The sequence below is a fragment of the Elephas maximus genome, chromosome 11 (assembly GCF_024166365.1).
Source record: "Elephas maximus indicus isolate mEleMax1 chromosome 11, mEleMax1 primary haplotype, whole genome shotgun sequence".
NCBI lineage: Eukaryota > Metazoa > Chordata > Mammalia > Proboscidea > Elephantidae > Elephas > Elephas maximus.
In genome coordinates, this window is record NC_064829.1 from 34,946,718 (window position 1) to 34,969,051 (window position 22,334).

A 22,334-nucleotide genomic window follows, 5' to 3' on the forward strand; every position below is an offset into this window, starting at 1 on the left:
GAGAACAACATGTAAAAAGAGAATGAAAATGTGCTAAACCAACTCCTGGTGAAACTTCAACAAAACCAGTGTCACTCTTCCAATAACTAACATACACTATAATTTGCAGGTGAGTGTAAACACATGAATAACTTGGGAACACCATTAACAGAGTGCCTTAGCCAAAAGCAAAAATGTTGAAAGTGGCCTCCATAGTTTTGTCCAGATTCAGCCATCTGTTCATTTGCTTATAAAACAGGACAATTTTGTAAAACAATTATTTCAGACTCAAATATACCACGGTTATCATCCAGCTTCTTTCTCCCCTTGAGTCAGATGGTTGGGCTTGGTTATTCACACTGAAGTTGGTTCCTAAGATTAGCAAGAAATACAGAGAGTGTTCCTGGCTAAAGAGATCCCATGATTTAGGACAGTATCTGGCTTGGTCGTGCCTTCCCTCTCTGTCTAGGCATCCTGCCTGGAGTTTAGTTCCTGTTATCCAGATTGCATACTTAAGACTTTTTAAAAAATATCTTGGCTGCTTAGATTGCTTCTCCAGATTCTAACTTTGTCAGGGTCAAAATGTGCTCAATTTTGCAAGCCATGCTTGACCAATTAATTGGGTCTTATGCTTTGCCTGTTCTATAGCCAGATGACAAACAGTTGTCTAATAATCTGTGGGTGAGTGCCCAGCCTTGCTGATTGTAATCAATAACACCTGCCTGTTACTGACCAGCAACAATAAATAAAACATCATCTGACCTCCAGAACCATGCACAAGAGCTTGTACTCTAGAATCACACCAATTTGGGTTTGAGAAACTGGGCTAATAGCAGTGTCTACTGCACAGGATCTTGGGAAGGGTTATATGACACATGCAAGCTGAGAACGTAGCACTGTGCCTGACACAGAACAAGTACACAACATTTAGAAATGCTACCATCATTTCTTGAAGGCACTGGAAGTCTCAAAAAGTGAAAGTGAAATTATTTGGGGTCCAATAATTAGGCTCCAATACCTGTAGGCAAAGTTAGAAACTAAGGTTGGGATTCAGAAAGAGGGCCCAAAGCAGTTCAGCAAACATTCTGGAAGGTCTGTTGGGTGCCAACTGTCCTAGATATTGGAATAAAAAAATGAATATGCCAAGTCCCTGCCCTTACAGAGCTGAAAGCTAGGACCAGAGCTGGACAGGAAACTCAAATAGAGGTAGACCCAAGATGCTGTGGGAATACACAGGAGGGACAATTGATTCAGCCTCGGACCCCAGGACAAGAAGTCTTGAAACAAATCTTGTTGGCTAAGTAGAATCAGGGAGGCGGGGGCTGTGGGCTAAGCCAAGGGACGGAGAAGCAGCACAGTATGGGCATGAAGGTACAGATGGTATAATCCCATGAAGTTTAAAATGCAGAGTGGAAGGGCAAGAGCAGGAGAAACTAAGTCATCAACTCTCCAATCCCGGGTTCATCCCAGGAACTGGGGGTTCTCACCCCAGCTCCAGCATGAACACCGCTGAGTGTGCTTTCTGTGTCACGGATATTCTGGGGTCTTGTCTTCCCAAACACTGAGACAAATTTCCACCCGTCACATAAAAAATGATTTTTTTTTTTTTTTTTTTAAATGCCAGTTGTCACTCAGACTAATTACATCTGAATCTTTTGGGTTCTGGAAACCTGGGCCACTAAAAGAAAGTCCTATTGTAACTTCTTTCATCATGGGCCCTGACCACGAAGACTTTAGTATCCCAGAAAGTACTGGACCCTTTCTCCAGAAAAAGGAAAGCTTCCGTCCCTGGTTTTGGTGAGCCATATATGCTGTTTCTCATGTCCATACAGTGTCCCGTTTTAATGACCTGCTGCACCTACTCTGTCTCTTCCATGTCTGGAGACCCACTTCCTTCTGGCACATCTAGATGGGTCAGAAAGATGCCCGTGATACAGGAACCTACTGTGGCCAGGTTAAAAACTGTTCTCAAGGAACCTCGGAAAAGACTCTCTAACACTGGGGTTCCTAACCCATGTTGGGTAGAGTCTTCTGGTTGATCACTGAACCCATTTACTCTCCTTTCTAGGCATACTGCTAATCTATATTTCCAAATGAATTGGGAATGGAAGAGGCGTGTGCCAATTCTAGGCATGGTGCATAAAATCTCCCATAAATCATCGTCCAAGCCCTTCCTCCTTCTAGTGATAGCATGTATGTAGGCTAGAGTGACCTTGGAAGCCACACGTGGATGACAGGAGAGCCACTGGCACTCCAGGATCCTGAACAACTGTGTGGAGTAGAGCAGACCTCCATTCCAAACAGCCATTACCTAAAACCCTGTTACTGTTAAGTACACAAAAAACGAAATTCAACTAGGTTTAGGTCACTGAAATTTTAGAGTATGTTATGGTGGCTAGTCTTACAGCAGCTAGCCTATATTTGTGTTTGTGCCTAACCCACTTAATTTTTTCTTAAACCAGTACGACCGAAAACTATTCCATGGTTTCAGAACGCTACAGTACCTCCTCCTCAAAGAAATCTGATTTTGTTAATCCAAGGCCTACTAATAATTATTACTGCTTATTATTATTATTAACCAGGGTATATAAAAATAAGTCTAGGGAACATGCTGATAGCATCAATCAATAAAGTTGGCCTGGTTTCAAAATAAAGAAAAAAATTACTGGAACGTGCTGGCCTTACTTGAGCCACCTCTACTCAGTTTCCAACAAAGGATATCCTGTCAGAATGCAGGCTCAACGTCTTTAGGTCTTCCTTTTTTTTTTTTTTTTTTCCTTTCTCCTCTAAGAGCGAGCAATCCAAATTTAATGTAAATTATCTCAATTTTTAAGTGCTGCAACTTCAATAAAATATACCAGCGGCCCTATCTCGCCCACTGGCCCCCAGCATATGAACTGCGTTTTGAAGTCACACAGAATGAAGCTTTCAGACATATCCCCCAAACCATCAGGGATGATATGAAGTGCTTCCTTTGAGATTTCAGAACTATCTCTGATGTAACAGAATCTGGCCTTCAGCAAATCTCTAAGATTATGAAACCAAATTTGGGAATTCAGTTATACTCCACTCAATCCTGGAATGTAAAACCTACAGGGCTTGGTGAGCCCAAAAGGTGCTGGGGCTTGTCTGAAGAGACTGAGAGAAGAAAATCTGACCAACTGTGAAGCCATGTTCAATAGTAGTGAGCATGGAAAGGTAGATCTGCAATACTGTAGATAGTGAGGGCCAAAAATCCAAGAGTGATCAAGAGAAAACTGATGTGCGCACTTGATGTGGCCACTCAGATTTCCACCATGACTTAATCTCTAACCAGCTTTAATCTTTCAGTTAACTCTACCTGTGGAGACAATGAGCTCTACTCCTTTAAAGCTGGTATTGCTCCTTTGAACCACCCATGACCCAAAGCATTCCAGTGTCTATTGACTGTCATTTGTGGAATCCTCAAGACAAACCACCACCACACCACCACCCATTGCTGTCAAGTCAATTCCAACTCACAGAGACACTATAGGACAGAATAGAACTGTCACATAGAGTTTCTAAGGAGCACCTGGTAGATTTGAACTGCTGATCTTTTGGTTAGCAGGTGTAGCACTTAACCAGTACGCCACCAGGGCTTCCTCAAGATGAACAGCAGTGCTTATTTATAGATCAAGAGTTTCTACAACAGTCCAAAGCTTTGTTGTTGTTAGGTGCTGTTGAATTGGTTCTGACTCATAGCAACCCTATGTACAACAGAACAAAACACTGCCCGGTCCTGCAACATCCTCACAATCGTTGCTATGCTTGAGCCCATTGTTGCAGCCAGTGTGTCAATCCATCTTGTTGAGGGGCTTCCTCTTTTTGCTGACCCTCTACTTTACCTAACACAATATCTTCCTCCAGGGACTGATCCCTCCTGATAACATATCCAAATTAGGTGAGATGTAGTGTTGCCATCCTTGCTTCTAAGGAGCATTTTGGTTGTACTTCTTCCAAGACAGATTTGTTCATTCTTCTGGCAGTCCATGGTATACTCAATATTCTTTGCTGACATCACAATTCAAAGGTGTCAATTCTTCTTCGGTCTTCCTTACTTATTCATCATTCAGCTTTTGCCTGCATATGAGGCGACTGAAAACACCATGGCTTGGGTCAGGTGCACCTCAGTCTTGAAGGTGACATCTTTGCTTTTTAATACTTTAAAGAGGTCTTTTGCAGATTTGCCCAATGCAGTCCATCTTCAGATTTCTTGACTGCTGCTTCCATGGGTATTGATTGTGGATCCAAGTAAAATGAAATCCTTGACAACTTCAATCTTTTGCCCGTTTATCATGATGTTGTTTATTATGAGGATTTTTATGAGTTATGAGGATTTCTGTTTTATGTTGAGGTGTAATCCACACTAAATGCTGTGGTCTCTGATCTTCATCAGTAAGTGCTTCAAGTCCTCTTCAATTTCAACAAGCAAGATTGTATCATTTGCATAAAGCAAGTTGTTAATGAGTCTTCCTCCAATCCTGATGCCCCCCGTTCTTCTTCATACAGTCCAGCTTGTTCAATTATTTTCTCAGCATACAGATTGAATAGGTATGGTGAAAGGATACAACCCTGATGCATACCTTTCCTGACTTTAAACCACGCAGCATCCCCTTGCTCTGTTCGAACAGCTGCCTCTGGAACAACCGCTTCTTGATCTATGTACAGGTTCCTTATGAGCACAATTAAGTGCTCTGGGGTTCCCATTCTTTGGAAACATATCCATAATTTGTTATGATTCACACAGTGGAATGCCTTTGCATAGTCAATAAAACACAGGTAAACATCCTTCTGGTATCCTCTGCTTTCAACCAGGATCCATGTGACATCAACAACGATACCCCCGTTTCCACGTCCTCTTCGGAATCCCGCTTGAATTTCTAGCAGTTCCCTGTTGATATACTGCCGCAGCTGATTTTGTGAATGGCAAATTTTCAAAGTCAAATTTTAGGAGCAGAGAAAACTGCTGGATGTCCTAGAGCGTACTTCAAGGATGGGTTATAGCCTTCTTCTGATGAATTCAAATGACGCCCTAAATGAACTGTTTTAATTCTGGGTGAACAGGACCTTTGCCAAGAATAGTATGGGATAAAGGTAAAGAGGTCTTTTTGGGACTCAGGCTGACCTTGGTTTAATCCCCACTTTTTTCCCTACTTTCTAACAGTGTATGCTGACTTTGTTGTACTGTTCTGAGGGTCCAACGAAGCAATGCACATAAAGCACTTAGTACAGTGCCTAATACATTGTTGTTGTTAGCTGCCCTCGACGTGGTTCAGTGGCAGAATTCTACTTGTGGTTAGAATTCTTGCCTTAGGTGGAAGAGATACTGGTTGACTCCTGTCTAATGCACCTCATGCGTACCCACCATCCACCACCTATCTGTCATTGGAGGTTTTCACGTTGCTATGATGCTGAACAGGTGTCAGAGGAGCTTTCAGATGAAATGGGCTAGAAAGAAAGGCCTAGTGATGTACTTCTGAAAGTCAGCCAGTGAAAACCCTACAGATCCCAAGGTCAGATCTACAGTGGATCATGGGGATGGCACAGGACACAGCAGCATTTGTTCCGATGTGAAAGGAGTACTCATGAGTTGGAGGCCTAACACATAGGGAACACCAAACGATAGATTTTGGTATTACATAGGAAGAAGCCACATAATATGGAGTGATTTAGATAAAGGTTGCTAAAGTGAGCACCAGTGAGTACTAGGAGCATACTTCATATTGGATAAATGTTTGTTTAATATAAGAACAATCATTATTAAGTTTAAGCTTTAGAGAGCAGGAAGCTAACAGCTTCTGTTTCCTATCCTAGGGCTGTAAGAGGATAGTTCCAGGGTAAAATGAGCTATCAGCTGTATTGTACGTTCTCTCTGATTTTATTAGCAATGCTGATATGGAAGAAGGTAGATGAAAGAACATTAAAGGTGATACAGTATCTGCAGCCAGCCCTACTGGCCAAAAAGGCGCTGAAGGACATTTACTAATGAAGGTAATTAAACATGACTTGATAACCACCAAAAGCCCTGCTGTTATGGCAGTGAAGCAGATAAAGAAGGCATCTCACCCTCTGAAGAGTGGACATAATAACTGAATGCATTTGTACAACAGCCAACAGCACTGTGAGGAGATAACGCTCCTGACTGAAACCCCTCACGGGTATGTTTCAACTACGAGCCCAGCCTCCTTTTCCGATAACCAAAACCAGAGTAGAATATCCACAAGCACTAATAAAAGTCTGACCATATATAAAGACAAGGAAAAAAAAGACATAGAGGTTTTTTTGGTTTGTTTGTTTTTGTTTTCCTTCTTTTTTCTTTTAAGGCCTTTCTCACTTATTTTGTTAAAGAAATCAGCAATCTCTATCTTGGCACAAAAACTAAACAGAGAGAGTTGTTAATCAATAGCAAGAAAGATAAGCACTACCCTTGCAAAGGACAGCTTTGCTTTGTTCTTTCTAATCAGTTAGCTCCTGGTAAGAATTCCTGGCAGGGGGAATATGATCTTGGCCAAGCTAGCTTTGGGACAGGCACTATGGACCTCACCACTGCTGCTGCAGAACTGGTTGGCCTTTACCTGTAACCACGCTCATTATCTGGCATCTACCAAATACCTCAACTGACCTCGGAGACCCACCCAGTCCTTTGAAGACTTACGGCTCTTCAAGACCATCCAGGCGATTGACGATCACAAGCCATGTCCACTTGCTGTAGCACAATCCCTACCCATATCTTTTTTTTTATTGTTGTAAAAACCCTACCCACATCTTGATATAATACACATGCTTTGTAATAAAAGTTATACATGATAAAAATTGACTAAAACTCGTCTAGAATGTAACATGGCACCAATCCCATTTCCAAGACCTATTGTTGTAAAGAGAGAATATTAGCAAAAAGCTAATAAAGTATGAATCATATCCCACTGCTAGAACGATTTAACGCACACTAAGTGACAGGACTTCTAACAGGAAGCCATGTGTGCATTATGGAAAAGAGAATTTCACAAAACCGAACTTCTCACCAATATTTTAACATTTAAAGCAATTAGCATCTTTTAACAAACCAGAGAAGCACTTCAATTAAATTCACTTAGAAAATAAGACCATTAAATAAATGGTTTCTTTTTCTTAAGAAAAAAATACAATAAAAGATAAAATTCACCAAAAACTGTGACAAAATTCTTGAAGAATACAATAGGAGAATTTACCCTTTCAGGTATCAAGACACAGTAGAATGTCACAGTAATTACAACAGTATAGTACTGGCCCAAGAATAAACAAATAGCATAAATAATATGTAATAGAGAGTCGGGAAACAGACTCACAGACCCACACATGTACAATCACCTGCTGTATGACAAGTGGAGCACTACAATACAACGGAAAAGGGTTATCTTCTTAGTAAACAGGGCTGAATACCTATACAGGAACAACAACAACAACAACAACAACAAAAGAACACTGATCCTTACCTTGTACCAAATGAGAAATCAACTGCAGATGGATTTGGACCAATTGTGGTAAGTAAAACAATAAAGCCTCTAGAACATAATACGAAGATACTTTGGGGAGATGGGGGATTTATTACCTTAAAGTAGTCAACGTTTTCTTAAATAAGATACAAAAACACTAACAATAACGGGAAAAAGTAATAAAATTGAACTTCATTAAAATTAAAAACTTTTATTCATCATAAGATACATTAAGAGAATAAAGAGAGAAGTTACAGATCTGGAGAAGGTATTTGACATATATTTATCTGACGAGGGCTTCATACCATAATATATAAGAACTTCCTACAAATCAATAAAAAGGACAGATGACCCAATAGGAAAACAGATAAATAGAACAGAAATTTCAGGAAAGAATGTATCAAAATGGTAAATAAGTCAACAGGAACATCTTAGCTAAACCAAAGTGAAATATAAACCATCAGAGCAGGTAAAATTTAAAAGACTGAAGAAAACAACCATCACCACCACCGCAAGAAGTGCTAGTAAGAATGTGGGGCAATTGGCGGGAGGAGAGGTGTAATAAATGGGTACTATCACTATGGAAACCTGGCATGATCATACTAAAGCTTCACATATGCACACTCTATGACCTAGAAATTCAACTCCCAAGCACATACCACAAAACACGCACAAGAACGTTCATAGTAGTTATTAATAATAACCCAACTGGATAAACTCCCTTGTCCAAGTGTAGCAGGACAGATAAATGTGTTTAATTCTTACAATGGAATATTATTCAGCTATGACAAAAATGAACTACATCTATCCACCCCATGAATGGACCTCACAGATACAATGTTGGATAAAGGAAGCTAGACACAAAAGTACCTATGGTATGATACTATTTACATAAAATTTAAAAACAAGTAATACCAATCTATGGTGATGGAAATATAAAAGACTAGTTACTTTTGGTGGATGGGATACTGTCTAAGGAACGACTGTAGGGTGCTGGAAATATTCTTTGTTTATGTGAATGGTAGTTACACTCTAAAACCTATAGGAAGTCTTCTGCTTCTGGCTGGGGTACAGAGAAGTCATGAGATCATTGTTCACACTCTAACACCAAGAACAAGTCAGGTCAGGTAAGTTGCAAAATCCGAGTTTTTTGAAACCATAAGACACCTGAAAATATAATGAAACCCAGCTGAACAAAAGTATAGAAAATTTCTAAGAAAAAAGAAACCTACAGCTGTTCTTATCCCAGGAGGAAAAATAAGAGGAAGAAAAGAATCTGCCATTAAAAAAAAAAAAACCCAGTGCCGTTGAGTCGATTCCGACTCATACCGACCCTACAGGACAGAGTAGAACTGCTCCACAGACAGCCATTAAAAGCATAAGGAAAAATCATCCAAACTTTGAAGGACCCATTAGTGGCCACGTGTGGATAGAACTGATGAATGGTCACCCTGAGGGAGTCTGCACCCACCCACTGACTCTTTTCCACAGACTTTACCTAGCGTACCATGGTGGTACCCCAACGGTGGGTGCGGGGTCGAGTGCTATTATGCCTTAAGGAAGAAGTTTGAAATCTGAAAAATTCAAAGAGCAGATGGGGGTGTTAAACCAGAGACAGGACACCCATTAGGAGGCTGTCATGGACTGAACACTGTCTCCCAAAAACATCCACCAACTTGGCTAGATCATGATTTCCTTGTATGATTGTCCACCATTTTATTATCTGATGTGATTTCCCTATGTGTTGTAAATGTTATCACTATGATGTAATAAGATGTATTAATGGCAGTTATATTGATGAGGTCTAAAAGATTAGTGTCTTAAGCCAATCTCTTTTGAGATCTAAAAGAGAAAAGTGAGCAGACAGACACAGGGACCTCATACCACCAAGAAAGAGCACCAGGAGCAGAGCACGTCCTTTGGACCCAGCGTTCCTCCACAGAGAGGCTCTCAGAACAAGGGAAGACTGATGACAAGGACTTTCCTCTGAGCTGACAGACAGAAAACCTTCCCCTGGAGCTGGTGCCCTGAATTTGGACTTGTAGCCTACTAGACTGCGAGAAAATAAATTTCTCTTTGTTAAAGCCATCTATTTGTGGTACTTCTGTTATAGCAGCACTAGATGACAAAGACAGAGGCTATTGCAGATTGGTAATGATATTGACCTAAATTAAGGTAGTGGCCTTGGTGATGGAGAAAAGTGAATGGATTCATAATGTCTTCAGAGGCAGAGGTGATACAACCCTTTATGTAGCATTCTTACACTGCACATTTTATCCAGTTATTATGAGGTAAAATTAGAATGAATAAAAAATTCAGGGGGGCGGAGCCAAGATGGCGGACTAGGCAGACGTTACCTCGGATCCCTCTTACAACAAAGACACGGGAAAACAAGTGAATCGATCGCATACATAATAATCTACGACCCTGAACAACAAACACAGATTTAGAGACGGAGAACGAACTAATACGGGGAAGCAGCGATAGTTTCCAGAGCCTGGAGCCAGCGTACCAGTCAGGTACGGCACAAGCACAGAGACCTGCTCCACCCCCCTGAACTAACCCCGGGAGGGGGACCAGCCGGTTCCACGGGCGGCGTGGGACGCAGCCGGTAGGAGAAGTCCCCGGGAGGCAGTGACTGATCTTGGAGCAGAAAGAGCAGCATCCGAGCCGGGTAACCGTCCCGCAGGGATTTCAACTGCACGCAGGTACGCCATAAACACGGAGAGTTGCTCCACCCCCTGAACTAACCCCGGGAAGGGGACCAGCCAGGTCGCGCGGGCGGCGTGGGACGCAGCCGGTAGGAGAAGTCCCCGGGAGGCAGCGACTGGTATTGGAGCGGGGAGAACAGCGTTCCAGCCGGGACACTCGGTCGCGGCACAAGCACAGGGAGCTACTCCACCCATCTGAACTAACCCCGGGAGGGGGCCCACCTGGTTCACGGAGGCGGCACGGCCACGCGGCTGGAGGGACGAGAAGTCCCCGGGAGGCAGCGACTGATTTTGGAGTTGAGAGTGCACCGTCCCAGTAGGGGAGCCTTGACGCTGGGTGTGGGGCTGGAAGCGGAGGATCTGACCGTGACTCCAGCGGGCCAGACCCCCTGGGGGCAATCTCCACACAGCCAGCACACATAGGCGACGCGCCCGCGGGAATCTCGGATATAACAGTCATTCCAAGCAAGACAAGCAACTCTGGCTATATTCTGAGGTGCTACTCTCCTATCTCTCTGTTCCCTCCCCCACCCTCCCCAGGCGGCTTCATTAACATCTGAATAGCCTGAGCCAGAGGGAGAACTCTGATAGGGATCTGACTGCATTTTTTTTTAGAGGATTTTCTGGAAAAACTAGTTTCCCAGTGATGGCTCGGAGACAACAATCCATATCAAACCACTTAAAGAAGCAGACCGTGACAGCTTCTCCAACCCCCCAAACAAAAGAATCAAAATCTTTCCCAAATGAAGATACAATTTTGGAATTATCAGATACAGAATATAAAAAACTAATTTACAGAATGCTTAATGATATCACAAATGAAATTAGGATATCTGCAGAAAAAGCCAAGGAACACACTGATAAAACTGTTGAAGAACTCAAAAAGATTATTCAAGAACATAGTGGAAAAATTAATAAGTTGCAAGAATCCATAGAGAGACAACATGTAGAAATCCAAAAGATTAACAATAAAATAACAGAATTAGACAACACACTAGGAAGTCAGAGGAGCAGACTCGAGCAATTAGAATGCAGACTGGGACATCTGGAGGACCAGGGAATCAACACCAACATAGCTGAAAAAAAATCAGATAAAAGAATTTAAAAAAATGAAGAAACCCTAAGAATTATGTGGGATTCTATCAAGAAGGATAACCTGCGGGTGATTGGAGTCCCAGAACAGGGAGGGGGGACAGAAAACACAGAGAAAATAGTTGAAGAACTCCTGACAGAAAACTTCCCTGACATCATGAAAGACGAAAGGATATCTATCCAAGATGCTCATCGAACCCCATTTAAGATGGATCCAAAAAGAAAAACACCAAGACATATTATCATCAAACTCACCAAAACCAAAGATAAACAGAAAATTTTAAAAGCAGCCAGGGAGAAAAGAAAGGTTTCCTTCAAGGGAGAATCAATAAGAATATGTTCTGACTACTCAGCAGAAACCATGCAGGCAAGAAGGGAATGGGACGACATATACAGAACACTGAAGGAGAAAAACTGCCAACCAAGGATCATATATCCAGCAAAACTCTCTCTCAAATATGAAGGCGAAATTAAGATATTTACAGACAAACACAAGTTTAGAGAATTTGCAAAAACCAAACCAAAGCTACAAGAAATACTAAAGGATATTGTTTGGTCAGAGAACCAATAATATCAGATATCAGCACAACACAAGGTCACAAAACAGAACGTCCTGATATCAACTCAAATAGGGAAATCACAAAAACAAACAAATTAAGATTAATTAAAAAAAAAAAATACACATAACAGGGAATCATGGAAGTCAATAGGTAAAAGATCACAATAATCAAAAAGAGGGACTAAATACAGGAGGCATTGAACTGCCATATGGAGAGTGATACAAGGCGATATAGAACAATACAAGTTAGGTTTTTACTTAGAAAAATAGGGGTATATAATGAGGTAACCACAAAAAGGCATAACAACTCTATAACTCAAGACAAAAACCAAGAAAAACGTAACGACTCAACTAACATAAAGTCAAACACTACGAAAATGAGGATCTCACAATTTACTAAGAAAAACGCCTCAGCACAAAAAAGTATGTGGAAAAATGAAATTGTCAACAACACACATAAAAAGGCATCAAAATGACAGCACTAAAAACTTATTTATCTATAATTACCCTGAATGTAAATGGACTAAATGCACCAATAAAGAGACAGAGAGTCACAGACTGGATAAAGAAACACGATCCATCTATATGCTGCCTACAAGAGACACACCTTAGACTTAGAGACACAAACAAACTAAAACTCAAAGGATGGAAAAAAGTATATCAAGCAAACAATAAGCAAAAAAGAAGAGGAGTAGCAATATTAATTTCTGACAAAATAGACTTTAGACTTAAATCCACCACAAAGGATAAAGAAGGACACTATATAATGATAAAAGGGACAATTGATCAGGAAGACATAACCATATTAAATATTTACGCACCCAATGACAGGGCTGCAAGATACATAAATCAAATTTTAACAGAACTGAAAAGCGAGATAGATACCTCCACAATTATAGTAGGAGACTTCAACACACCACTTTCGGAGAAGGACAGGACATCCAGTAAGAAGCTCAACAGAGACACGGAAGATCTAATTACAACAATCAACCAACTTGACCTCATTGACTTATACAGAACTCTCCACCCAACTGCTACAAACTATACTTTTTTTTCTAGCGCACATGGAACATTCTCTAGAATAGACCACATATTAGGTCATAAAACAAACCTTTGCAGAGTCCAAAACATCGAAATATTACAAAGCATCTTCTCAGACCACAAGGCAATAAAACTAGAGATCAATAACAGAAAAACGAGGGAAAAGAAATCAAATACTTGGAAAATGAACAATACCCTCCTGAAAAAAGACTGGGTTATAGAAGACATCAAGGAGGGAATAAGGAAATTCATAGAAAGCAACGAGAATGAAAATACTTCCTATCAAAACCTCTGGGACACAGCAAAAGCAGTGCTCAGAGGCCAATTTATATCGATAAATGCACACATACAAAAAGAAGAAAGAGCCAAAATCAGAGAACTGTCCCTACAACTTGAACAAATAGAAAGTGAGCAACAAAAGAATCCATCAGGCACCAGAAGAAAACAAATAATAAAAATTAGAGCTGAACTAAATGAATTAGAGAACAGAAAAACAATCGAAAGAATTAACAAAGCCAAAAGCTGGTTCTTTGAAAAAATTAACAAAATTGATAAACCATTGGCTAGACTGACTAAAGAAATACAGGAAAGGAAACAAATAACCCAAATAAGAAATGAGAAGGACCACATCACAACAGAACCAAATGAAATTAAAAGAATCATTTCAGATTATTATGAAAAATTGTACTCTAACAAATTTGAAAACCTAGAAGAAATGGATGAATTCCTGGAAAAACACTACCTACCTAAACTAACACATTCAGAAGTAGAACAACTAAATAGACCCATAACAAAAAAAGAGATTGAAACGGTAATCAAAAAACTCCCAACAAAAAAAAGTCCTGGCCCGGACGGCTTCACTGCAGAGTTCTACCAAATTTTCAGAGAAGAGTTAACACCACTACTACTAAAGGTATTCCAAAGCATAGAAAATGACGGAATACTACCCAACTCATTCTATGAAGCCACCATCTCCCTGATACCAAAACCAGGTAAAGACATTACAAAAAAAGAAAATTATAGACCTATATCCCTCATGAACATTGATGCAAAAATCCTCAACAAAATTCTAGCCAATAGAATCCAACGACACATCAAAAAAATAATTCACCCTGATCAAGTGGGATTTATACCAGGTATGCAAGGCTGGTTTAATATCAGATAAACCATTAATGTAATCCATCACATAAATAAAACAAAAGACAAAAACCACATGATCTTATCAATTGATGCAGAAAAGGCATTTGACAAAGTCCAACACCCATTCATGATAAAAACTCTTACCAAAATAGGAATTGAAGGAAAATTCCTCAACATAATAAAGGGCATCTATGCAAAGCCAACAGCCAATATCACTCTAAATGGAGAGAACCTGAAAGCATTTCCCTTGAGAACGGGAACCAGACAAGGATGCCCTTTATCACCGCTCTTATTCAACATCGTGTTGGAAGTCTTAGCCAGGGCAATCAGGCTAGACAAAGAAATAAAAGGTATCCGGATTGGCAAGGAAGAAGTAAAGTTATCACTATTTGCAGATGACATGATTATATACACAGAAAACCCTAAGGAATCCTCCAGAAAACTACTGAAACTAATAGAAGAGTTTGGCAGAGTCTCAGGTTATAAAATAAACATACAAAAATCACTTGGATTCCTCTACATCAACAAAAAGAACACCGAAGAGGAAATAACCAAATCAATACCATTCACAGTAGCCCCCAAGAAGATAAGATACTTAGGAATAAATCTTACCAAGGATGTAAAAGACCTATACAAAGAAAACTACAAAGCTCTACTACAAGAAATTCAAAAGGACATACTTAAGTGGAAAAACATACCTTGCTCATGGATAGGAAGACTTAACATAGTAAAAATGTCTATTCTACCAAAAGCCATCTATACATTTAACGCACTTCCGATCCAAATTCCAATGTCATATTTTAAGGGGATAGAGAAACAAATCACCAATTTCATATGGAAGGGAAAGAAGCCCCGGATAAGCAAAGCACTACTGAAAAAGAAGAAGAAAGTGGGAGGCCTCACCTTACCTGACTTCAGAACCTATTATACAGCCACAGTATTCAAAACAGCCTGGTATTGGGACAACAACAGACACATAGACCAATGGAACAGAATTGAGAACCCAGACATAGATCCATCCACGTATGAGCAGCTGATATTTGACAAAGGACGAGTGTCAATTAACTGGGGAAAAGATAGTCTTTTTAACAAATGGTGCTGGCATAACTGGATATCCATTTGCAAAAAAATGAAACAGGACCCATACCTCACACCATGCACAAAAACTAACTCCAAGTGGATCAAAGACCTAAACATGAAGACTAAAACGATAAAGATCATGGAAGAAAAAATTGGGACAACCCTAGGAGCCCTAATACAAGGTATAAACAGAATACAAAACATTACTAAAAATGATGAAGAGAAACCCGATAACTGGGAGCTCCTAAAAATCAAACACCTATGCTCATCTAAAGACTTCACCAAAAGAGTAAAAAGACCACCTACAGATTGGGAAAGAATTTTCAGCTATGACATCTCCGACCAGCGCCTGATCTCTAAAATCTACATGATTCTGTCAAAACTCAACCACAAAAAGACAACCCAATCAAGAAGTGGGCAAAGGATATGAACACACATTTCTCTAAAGAAGATATTCAGGCAGCCAACAGATACATGAGAAAATGCTCTCGATCATTAGCCATTAGAGAAATGCAAATTAAAACTACGATGAGATTCCATCTCACACCAGCAAGGCTGGCATTAATCCAAAAAACACAAAATAATAAATGTTGGAGAGGCTGCGGAGAGATTGGAACTCTCATACACTGCTGGTGGGAATGTAAAATGGTACAACCACTTTGGAAATCTATCTGGCGTTATCTTAAACAGTTAGAAATAGAACTACCATACAACCCAGAAATCCCACTCCTAGGAATATACCCTAGAGATACAAGAGCCTTCATACAAACAGATATATGCACACCCATGTTTATTGCAGCTCTGTTTACAATAGCAAAAAGTTGGAAGCAACCAAGGTGTCCATCAACGGATGAATGGGTAAATAAATTGTGGTATATTCACACAATGGAATACTACACATCGATAAAGAACAGTGACGAATCTCTGAAACATTTCATAACATGGAGGAACCTGGAAGGCATTATGCTGAGCGAAATTAGTCAGAGGCAAAAGGACAAATATTGTATAAGACCACTATTATAAGATCTTGAGAAATAGTAAACCTGAGAAGAACACATACTTTTGTGGTTACGAGGAGGGGAGGGAGGGAGGGTGGGAGAGGGTTTTTTTATTGATTAATCAGTAGATAAGAACTGCTTTAGGTGAAGGGAAAGACAACACTCAATACATGGAAGGTCAGCTCAATTGGACTGGACCAAAAGCAAAGAAGTTTCCGGGATAAAATGAATGCTTCAAAGCTCAGCGGAGCAAGCGCGGGGGTCTGGGGAACATGGTTTGAGGGGACTTCTAAGTCAATTGGCAAAATAATTCTATTATGAAATCATTCTGCATCCCACTTTCAAATGTGGCGTCTGGGGTCTTAAATGCTAACAAGCAGCCATCTAAGATGCAGCAATTGGTCTCAACCCACCTGGAGCAAAGGAACATGAAGAACACCAAGCCCACACGACAACTAAGAGCCCAAGAGACAGGGCCACATGAACCAGAGACCTACATCATCCTGAGACCAGAAGAACTAGTTGGTGCCCGGCCACAATCGATGACTGCCCTGACAGGGAGCTCAGCAGAGGACCCCTGAGGGAGCAGGAGATCAGTGGGATGCAGACCCCAAATTCTCATAAGAAGACCAAACTTAATGGTCTGACTGAGACTGGAGGAATCCCAGCGGCCATGGTCCCCAGACCTTCAGTTGACACAGGACAGGAACCATCCCCGAAGACAACTCATCAGAATTGAAAGGGACTGGTCAGCGGGTGGGAGAGAGACGCTGATGAAGAGTGAGCTAATTATATCAGGTGGACACTTGAGATTGTGTTGGCAACTCTTGTCTGGAGTGGGGATGGGAGGATAGAGAGAGGGAAGCTGGCAAAATTGTCAAGAAAGGAGAGACTGAAAGGGCTGACTCAAGACGGGGAGAGTAAGTGGGAGTAGGGAGTGAGATGTATGTAAACTTATATGTGACAGACTGATTGGATTTGTAAACGTTCACTTGAAGCTTAATAAAAGTTATTATAAAAAAAAAATTCATATGCAATTTTGTCATAATTTTCTATAATGGGAACTGCACATGAAAATTACAACAGATGATTAGAAGTGGGCAAAGGTTCCTGATCTAGATTAAAATGCTATCAAAGTGCCAAGAAGCTACAGGAAGACACCATAGGGGGGAAAAAAACCCCTAAAACATAAAACAAAATCCATTGTCTTCAAGTCAATTCCAACTCATAGTGACCCTACAGGACAGAGCAGAACTGTCCCATAGGGTTTCCAAGGCTGAAATCTTTACAAAAGCAGACTGGCTCATCCTTCTCCCATGGAGCCGCTGGTGGGTTTGAATTGCCAACCTTTTGATTGTAGTGGTGTGCTTCACCACTGTGCTACCAAGGCTCCCTTCACCACAGGAAGACCAGTACTAAACTAAAAAAAAAAAATTAGCCAAAGAAAGTTCCAGAAAAATCCTTGGGTTACTGGGAAGCGGGGAGGGAGCAACACATTTATGCCCAAGAGTGTACCTTGGGGCAAAGAAAATTTCAGAGGTCAGGAAAAGAAGAGATGGAAGACTTGATGATCAATTTAATAAATCTTACAATAGATGTTTTACCATTTGTTCTCAAGCACCAACCTATCATGGATAATAAAAGGAATTAGTCTTTCCTTAAAACAACTATGACAAATACAACCTTGTTAAACAGCTTCCTAAAAACACTGGTGGGGAGGAGGGAGAAAGATCCAGATCAAACCCCCCGTTCCAGTCCCTAAGATAGCTCTCATCCTCCAATTTTATACAGCATGCAGCATTCCTGTTACTCATTTTTTTACTGAGGTTTCATTGAGTTGGGTTTAGGTTAAAGCCTAGAAAATGATGCACAATGACACGAAAAGTGAAATACTGAAAGTAGGAGATTTATAAGAGAATACGATCAATATATGTCTGTTGGTCTTGAACACAGCCTAGGAAAGTGAAAGGATAGATGAATCAAGGATTAAGCCAAACATAAAACTGAATATTCAAGGACATCTGTAAGCATGAAACACCGGGGTATATTGACAGAACCACTTTAATAAGTTATTATTCAAACAGTTCTACCCACTAAAGTCATGTTTTCAACCTACTTTAAACTCACATCTCTTCTAAATGAGAAAGCTGAGGTATTGTCAACCAGCACTGAACCTGGAATCAGAAGATGTGGGCTTGAGTCTCGGCTGTGCCAGTTATACTCTGTGAGCAAATCACAGAACTTTCTGCACATGGAAAACTCTAATGGGCTGTCACAAAGATTAAACACAATAATGGATATGAATGGACTTTGTAAAACGAACAGTGATATATTACTTCCTCAAAGGATTAAAGAAGAAAAAGAGAAAATATCTTCATGAAAATGTGGTTATATTCATGTTAACAGGCCTATCATTAGTGTCCACATATAGATGTAAAAAAGACACAGTGTTTAAATTTACTGACAATGATCCAAGGCCCAAGAATTCTGGGTTCTTTTTCAGACTACTAAACACGAAATTTGCATTAAGTGGAAATAACATAACTATTAAATGTATCCAAGAAATACCCATCATAGTGATTTCTCAAGGATTACATTCAAATAGTCCAGGTTATTTCACAAGGAAGTATATCAGAGTAGTTTGAAGTTTAGGCTGTGATGTCAGGTGGACCTGGATTTAAATCTTGCAACTATCACTTCCCTAAGTTGTATGATTCTATAGACTCCATCGTCTTCTAGTGTCTGTTTTCTATCACAAAGTGGGGATTATTCACAGTACTAATATTTCAAATGTTGAAGATTAAGGAGATAGCAACATTCAAAGTCCTTAGCAGAATGCTTAGTATGTAGTACAGACCTTATAAATATTAGCTTATTTTTATGATATCTGAAATACAGCTTCTGATTAGATAAAGAATTTTGTTTTCCATCTACTGGTCATTCTCATCCTCAAAAATGCCATTCCGTATGTACACAGCAATACAGAATTTCACATTATTTTATAACCAGAACTTCAACATTTATTGAGCAACTATATGAGCCAGGCATCATGACGGACATGCTGGATACAAAGACGAACCAGACTTTGTCTCTAACTTCAAATGTTTCTCAAGAATATAAGATCCTTGGGGGAAGATGTGCCCCCTCCGTATCCCCGGTGACGAAAATAGTGTCTGGAATACTGAACTGTCCTGTTAAATATTTGTGGAATGTAGTCTAGCGATTTTTCTACCATCCATATAAATATCTAGATCCAAACATCTACTTCTAGTTATATTTTTCACACCCAATGAAGAAAAACTGTAAAGAAAAATCTATCATTTTAATGTAAATATAGTTGGAATTTGGTTTAAATGCTAGGGTCTTTGAAACAATGTAGATGATTTTCTCGAAAAATGTGTGCAATGACATTTGGCACTCTGGAAAACAACTTCAAGGACTGTGCAGCGCACATTGGAAAAAATTCACCAAATGTCTGATGATGTGATGATAAGAGAAAGAAACTTGATACCATTTTCTTACTGGGTTTATTAACACTTTTCCCATCATTTAAACTACTTGATCATAAAAATTCCTTTTAAAGATTTAAAATATTTCTCACCTGGTCTTCTTCTCCTCCACCTTCTTCATCATATTTTAAAATATTATCTCTCACATCATCTTCTGGGTCAATCAAAAGTTGTTTGGCCTGGCGTTCTTTATCACGGCGTTTCATCCATACCACAAACATCAAAACCAGGACTAGGTAAGAAAATAGTAAAAAACAGAGCAAAACATAGTATTATAATTTTTAAAATCTGATCTATCTAGTCACAGTGTTTCACTAACAATTTATACTTATGTGGGTCTATAGCTTGTAATGCAGTTTTCATTCCGTTATCTATTTCCAGCCTCACATTAAGAGATATAGGACAAAGCTGGGGAAGACATCCTGGGTTTAGAGAAGACTAAGCTCTACTCCCTGGTGTCTTGCACCTCCAATGGGCTAAGTTCTTTGTCCTCAGGTTCATCATCTACAAATGGGTATGATAATTTTCTATTTTTTCCCATTGGCTTGCTAGAGGGTGTACTTGATAATTCTAAAAACATAAAACACCAGTAAGTTAAACTGTCACTTATTATTTAATTTCTGTTTTATTCATCAGTAGTCATTATGTCCCCAAACTCATGTAGAACATCATGTTTCTAGATGGATAAGTGCTTGCCACAATGACTAGGGTGGTAGATTGGAACTGGATCAGGAATTGGATCCTGAGTTTTTGGGCTCCATTGTTTTTTCACTGCACTATGCTGCTTCTTGTTCATAGCAAAGTGCATGTTTCAGGTAAGAAGACAAGAGGATTAGTTTGAACACTGGAATAACATTAGGCGTTTGTGCTTTACGCTTTTGTGCCAGGTCTAGTACCATAAACATTCCAAAGAGTTGATGTTAAAATCAGGACCAATTCATTTTCCTTCCAAGCGCCATCATCACTTCTTCATGCCGTAATCCATCATACCTACATCTTTCTTCATAAGCTTGGCATGGATGCCACATTTCAGCTGAAATGGAAACATATCCCTAAATGCACATCTAGGAACACATTCTGTCTAAAATCTGGGGATATAAGTTTACATCCTGAAGCAAAAGATTTAATGACTCCTATTTGAGCACATTTTTATTATTGGCCATAAAAGTAAATATCCTCTTTTTAAAGCCAGATACATGATCTCATTTGCCATTGTTCCAAGGCAGAATCTAGCAAGTGGATTATTAGTACAGCATGCAGGTTTCAAATTATAGCCAAAGTAGTCTCCACACAGGAAGTAAAAAATGCTCAGGCTTCTATAGTAATTGCTTAGAATAAAGAGACAGAATTCTAAATTACCAGAACACTTGTAAATGGAGAAAACATAAAAGAAACGGCCAACATTTTCAAGAAAGTGATTGGTGCATAGCACGACTGCACAATAAACTAAATCCTGCTGCTATTCCACAATGAAACACAGGGCCGAGACAATCTATTCTTTTAACCTGCATGCTTAGAAGTAGTTCCTAAAGTACTTTCCTGTGGTTAATGTCTTGCATTCCACTGAACCAAAGATTGCAAAATATCTCAAAAAGATGCAATTCCTTAATCCACGCTTACTCTAAAGACAGATAATTTATCAAGCTATGTAATCATTTCTATTATCAAATGTACTCTATGGCAAGTACAATCTCTCACTCTATTACACAGCCCTTCAGAAACAAATACTTGATGCCTGCATGACCAAAGCAGGCTGCTGACCGTGCTTTATTTGAAGGAAAGGGAAGGAAAGCAATACACTCATTTTTTTTAAATCATCCACCCCGTGCCATAAATTCATATTCAAACCATTAGAAAAGTGCTCAAAGTTGGGGCTTAACACTTAACTATGAAACTTAACACTTGACTGTGAAAAGAGTTTGCTAGAGTTCTCCAAGCAATCGGAAAAATGTGTAACGGGGGTGGAAGTGGTAGGCTAGGTAGGTTTGCTGTAAAAATGTAAGTGCTTGAAACAGTGCTCACATGTGTTTTCATTGTCCCATACATATTGGTAAGAAAATGCTCAGAGGTCAAAGGAGTTTGGTAGCTTACTTTTTTTTATCCTCAACCTATCACTTTTCTAATATAATTGTGGTGGATATCGATTATGTAACAAAACATTGGGCATTTCAGTAATCTTCACACGTACAGTTCAGTGACATTAATTGTGCTCAGCATATTGTTCAACCATCACCCCTATCTGTTCCCAATTTTTTCTGGCACCCTTCAAAGAACCTCGGTATCCCTTAAGTGTTGAGTTCTCCTTTTCCGCTCCCTCCTGCAACAGCAACAGATACATGGCTAAACCTCCAGGAAGCAAACGTCCTTTCTGTAGAAGAGACAGTTGAAGCACTTACTGAGCAGGATGATGATACAGAGAAGGATGGCGATGATGGCGCCGGTGCCCAGCCCCGCACCCACGATCCTATCCACATCTGTGCAGTCCCCGTTGGAGTCACATTGGCAAACCTTCACACGGAGGATGGAGATATTTGACTTGGGAGGATTACCCGAATCTGTGATTATGATTGGGACTTCATATATACCAGCTTCAAGAAATTTTATCTTTAAATTAAGCTGTGCAAAATCACCTATATGAAAAAGGAAAAATATGGTGTGGTGTTAACAGACAACATGATGAAAAACACACAGTATTTTCTGGAGTGTATTTACTACCTAATCACCAAACCAGT

The 22,334-nt window shown here is 39.8% G+C and overlaps 1 protein-coding gene across 1 annotated transcript in view; it reads right to left on the reverse strand.

The window, feature by feature from the left end:
* Positions 1-22,334, reverse strand: part of CDH2 (cadherin 2) — a 259,546-nt gene that overhangs the window by 23,330 nt on the left and 213,882 nt on the right. Inside the window, exons 13-14 of the mRNA XM_049900351.1 lie at positions 21,999-22,232; positions 19,695-19,834 (exon numbers count right to left, since the gene is read on the reverse strand). Coding sequence (XP_049756308.1) covers positions 19,695-19,834; positions 21,999-22,232 — 374 coding nt within the window. The remainder of the gene's footprint in view (positions 1-19,694; positions 19,835-21,998; positions 22,233-22,334) is intronic.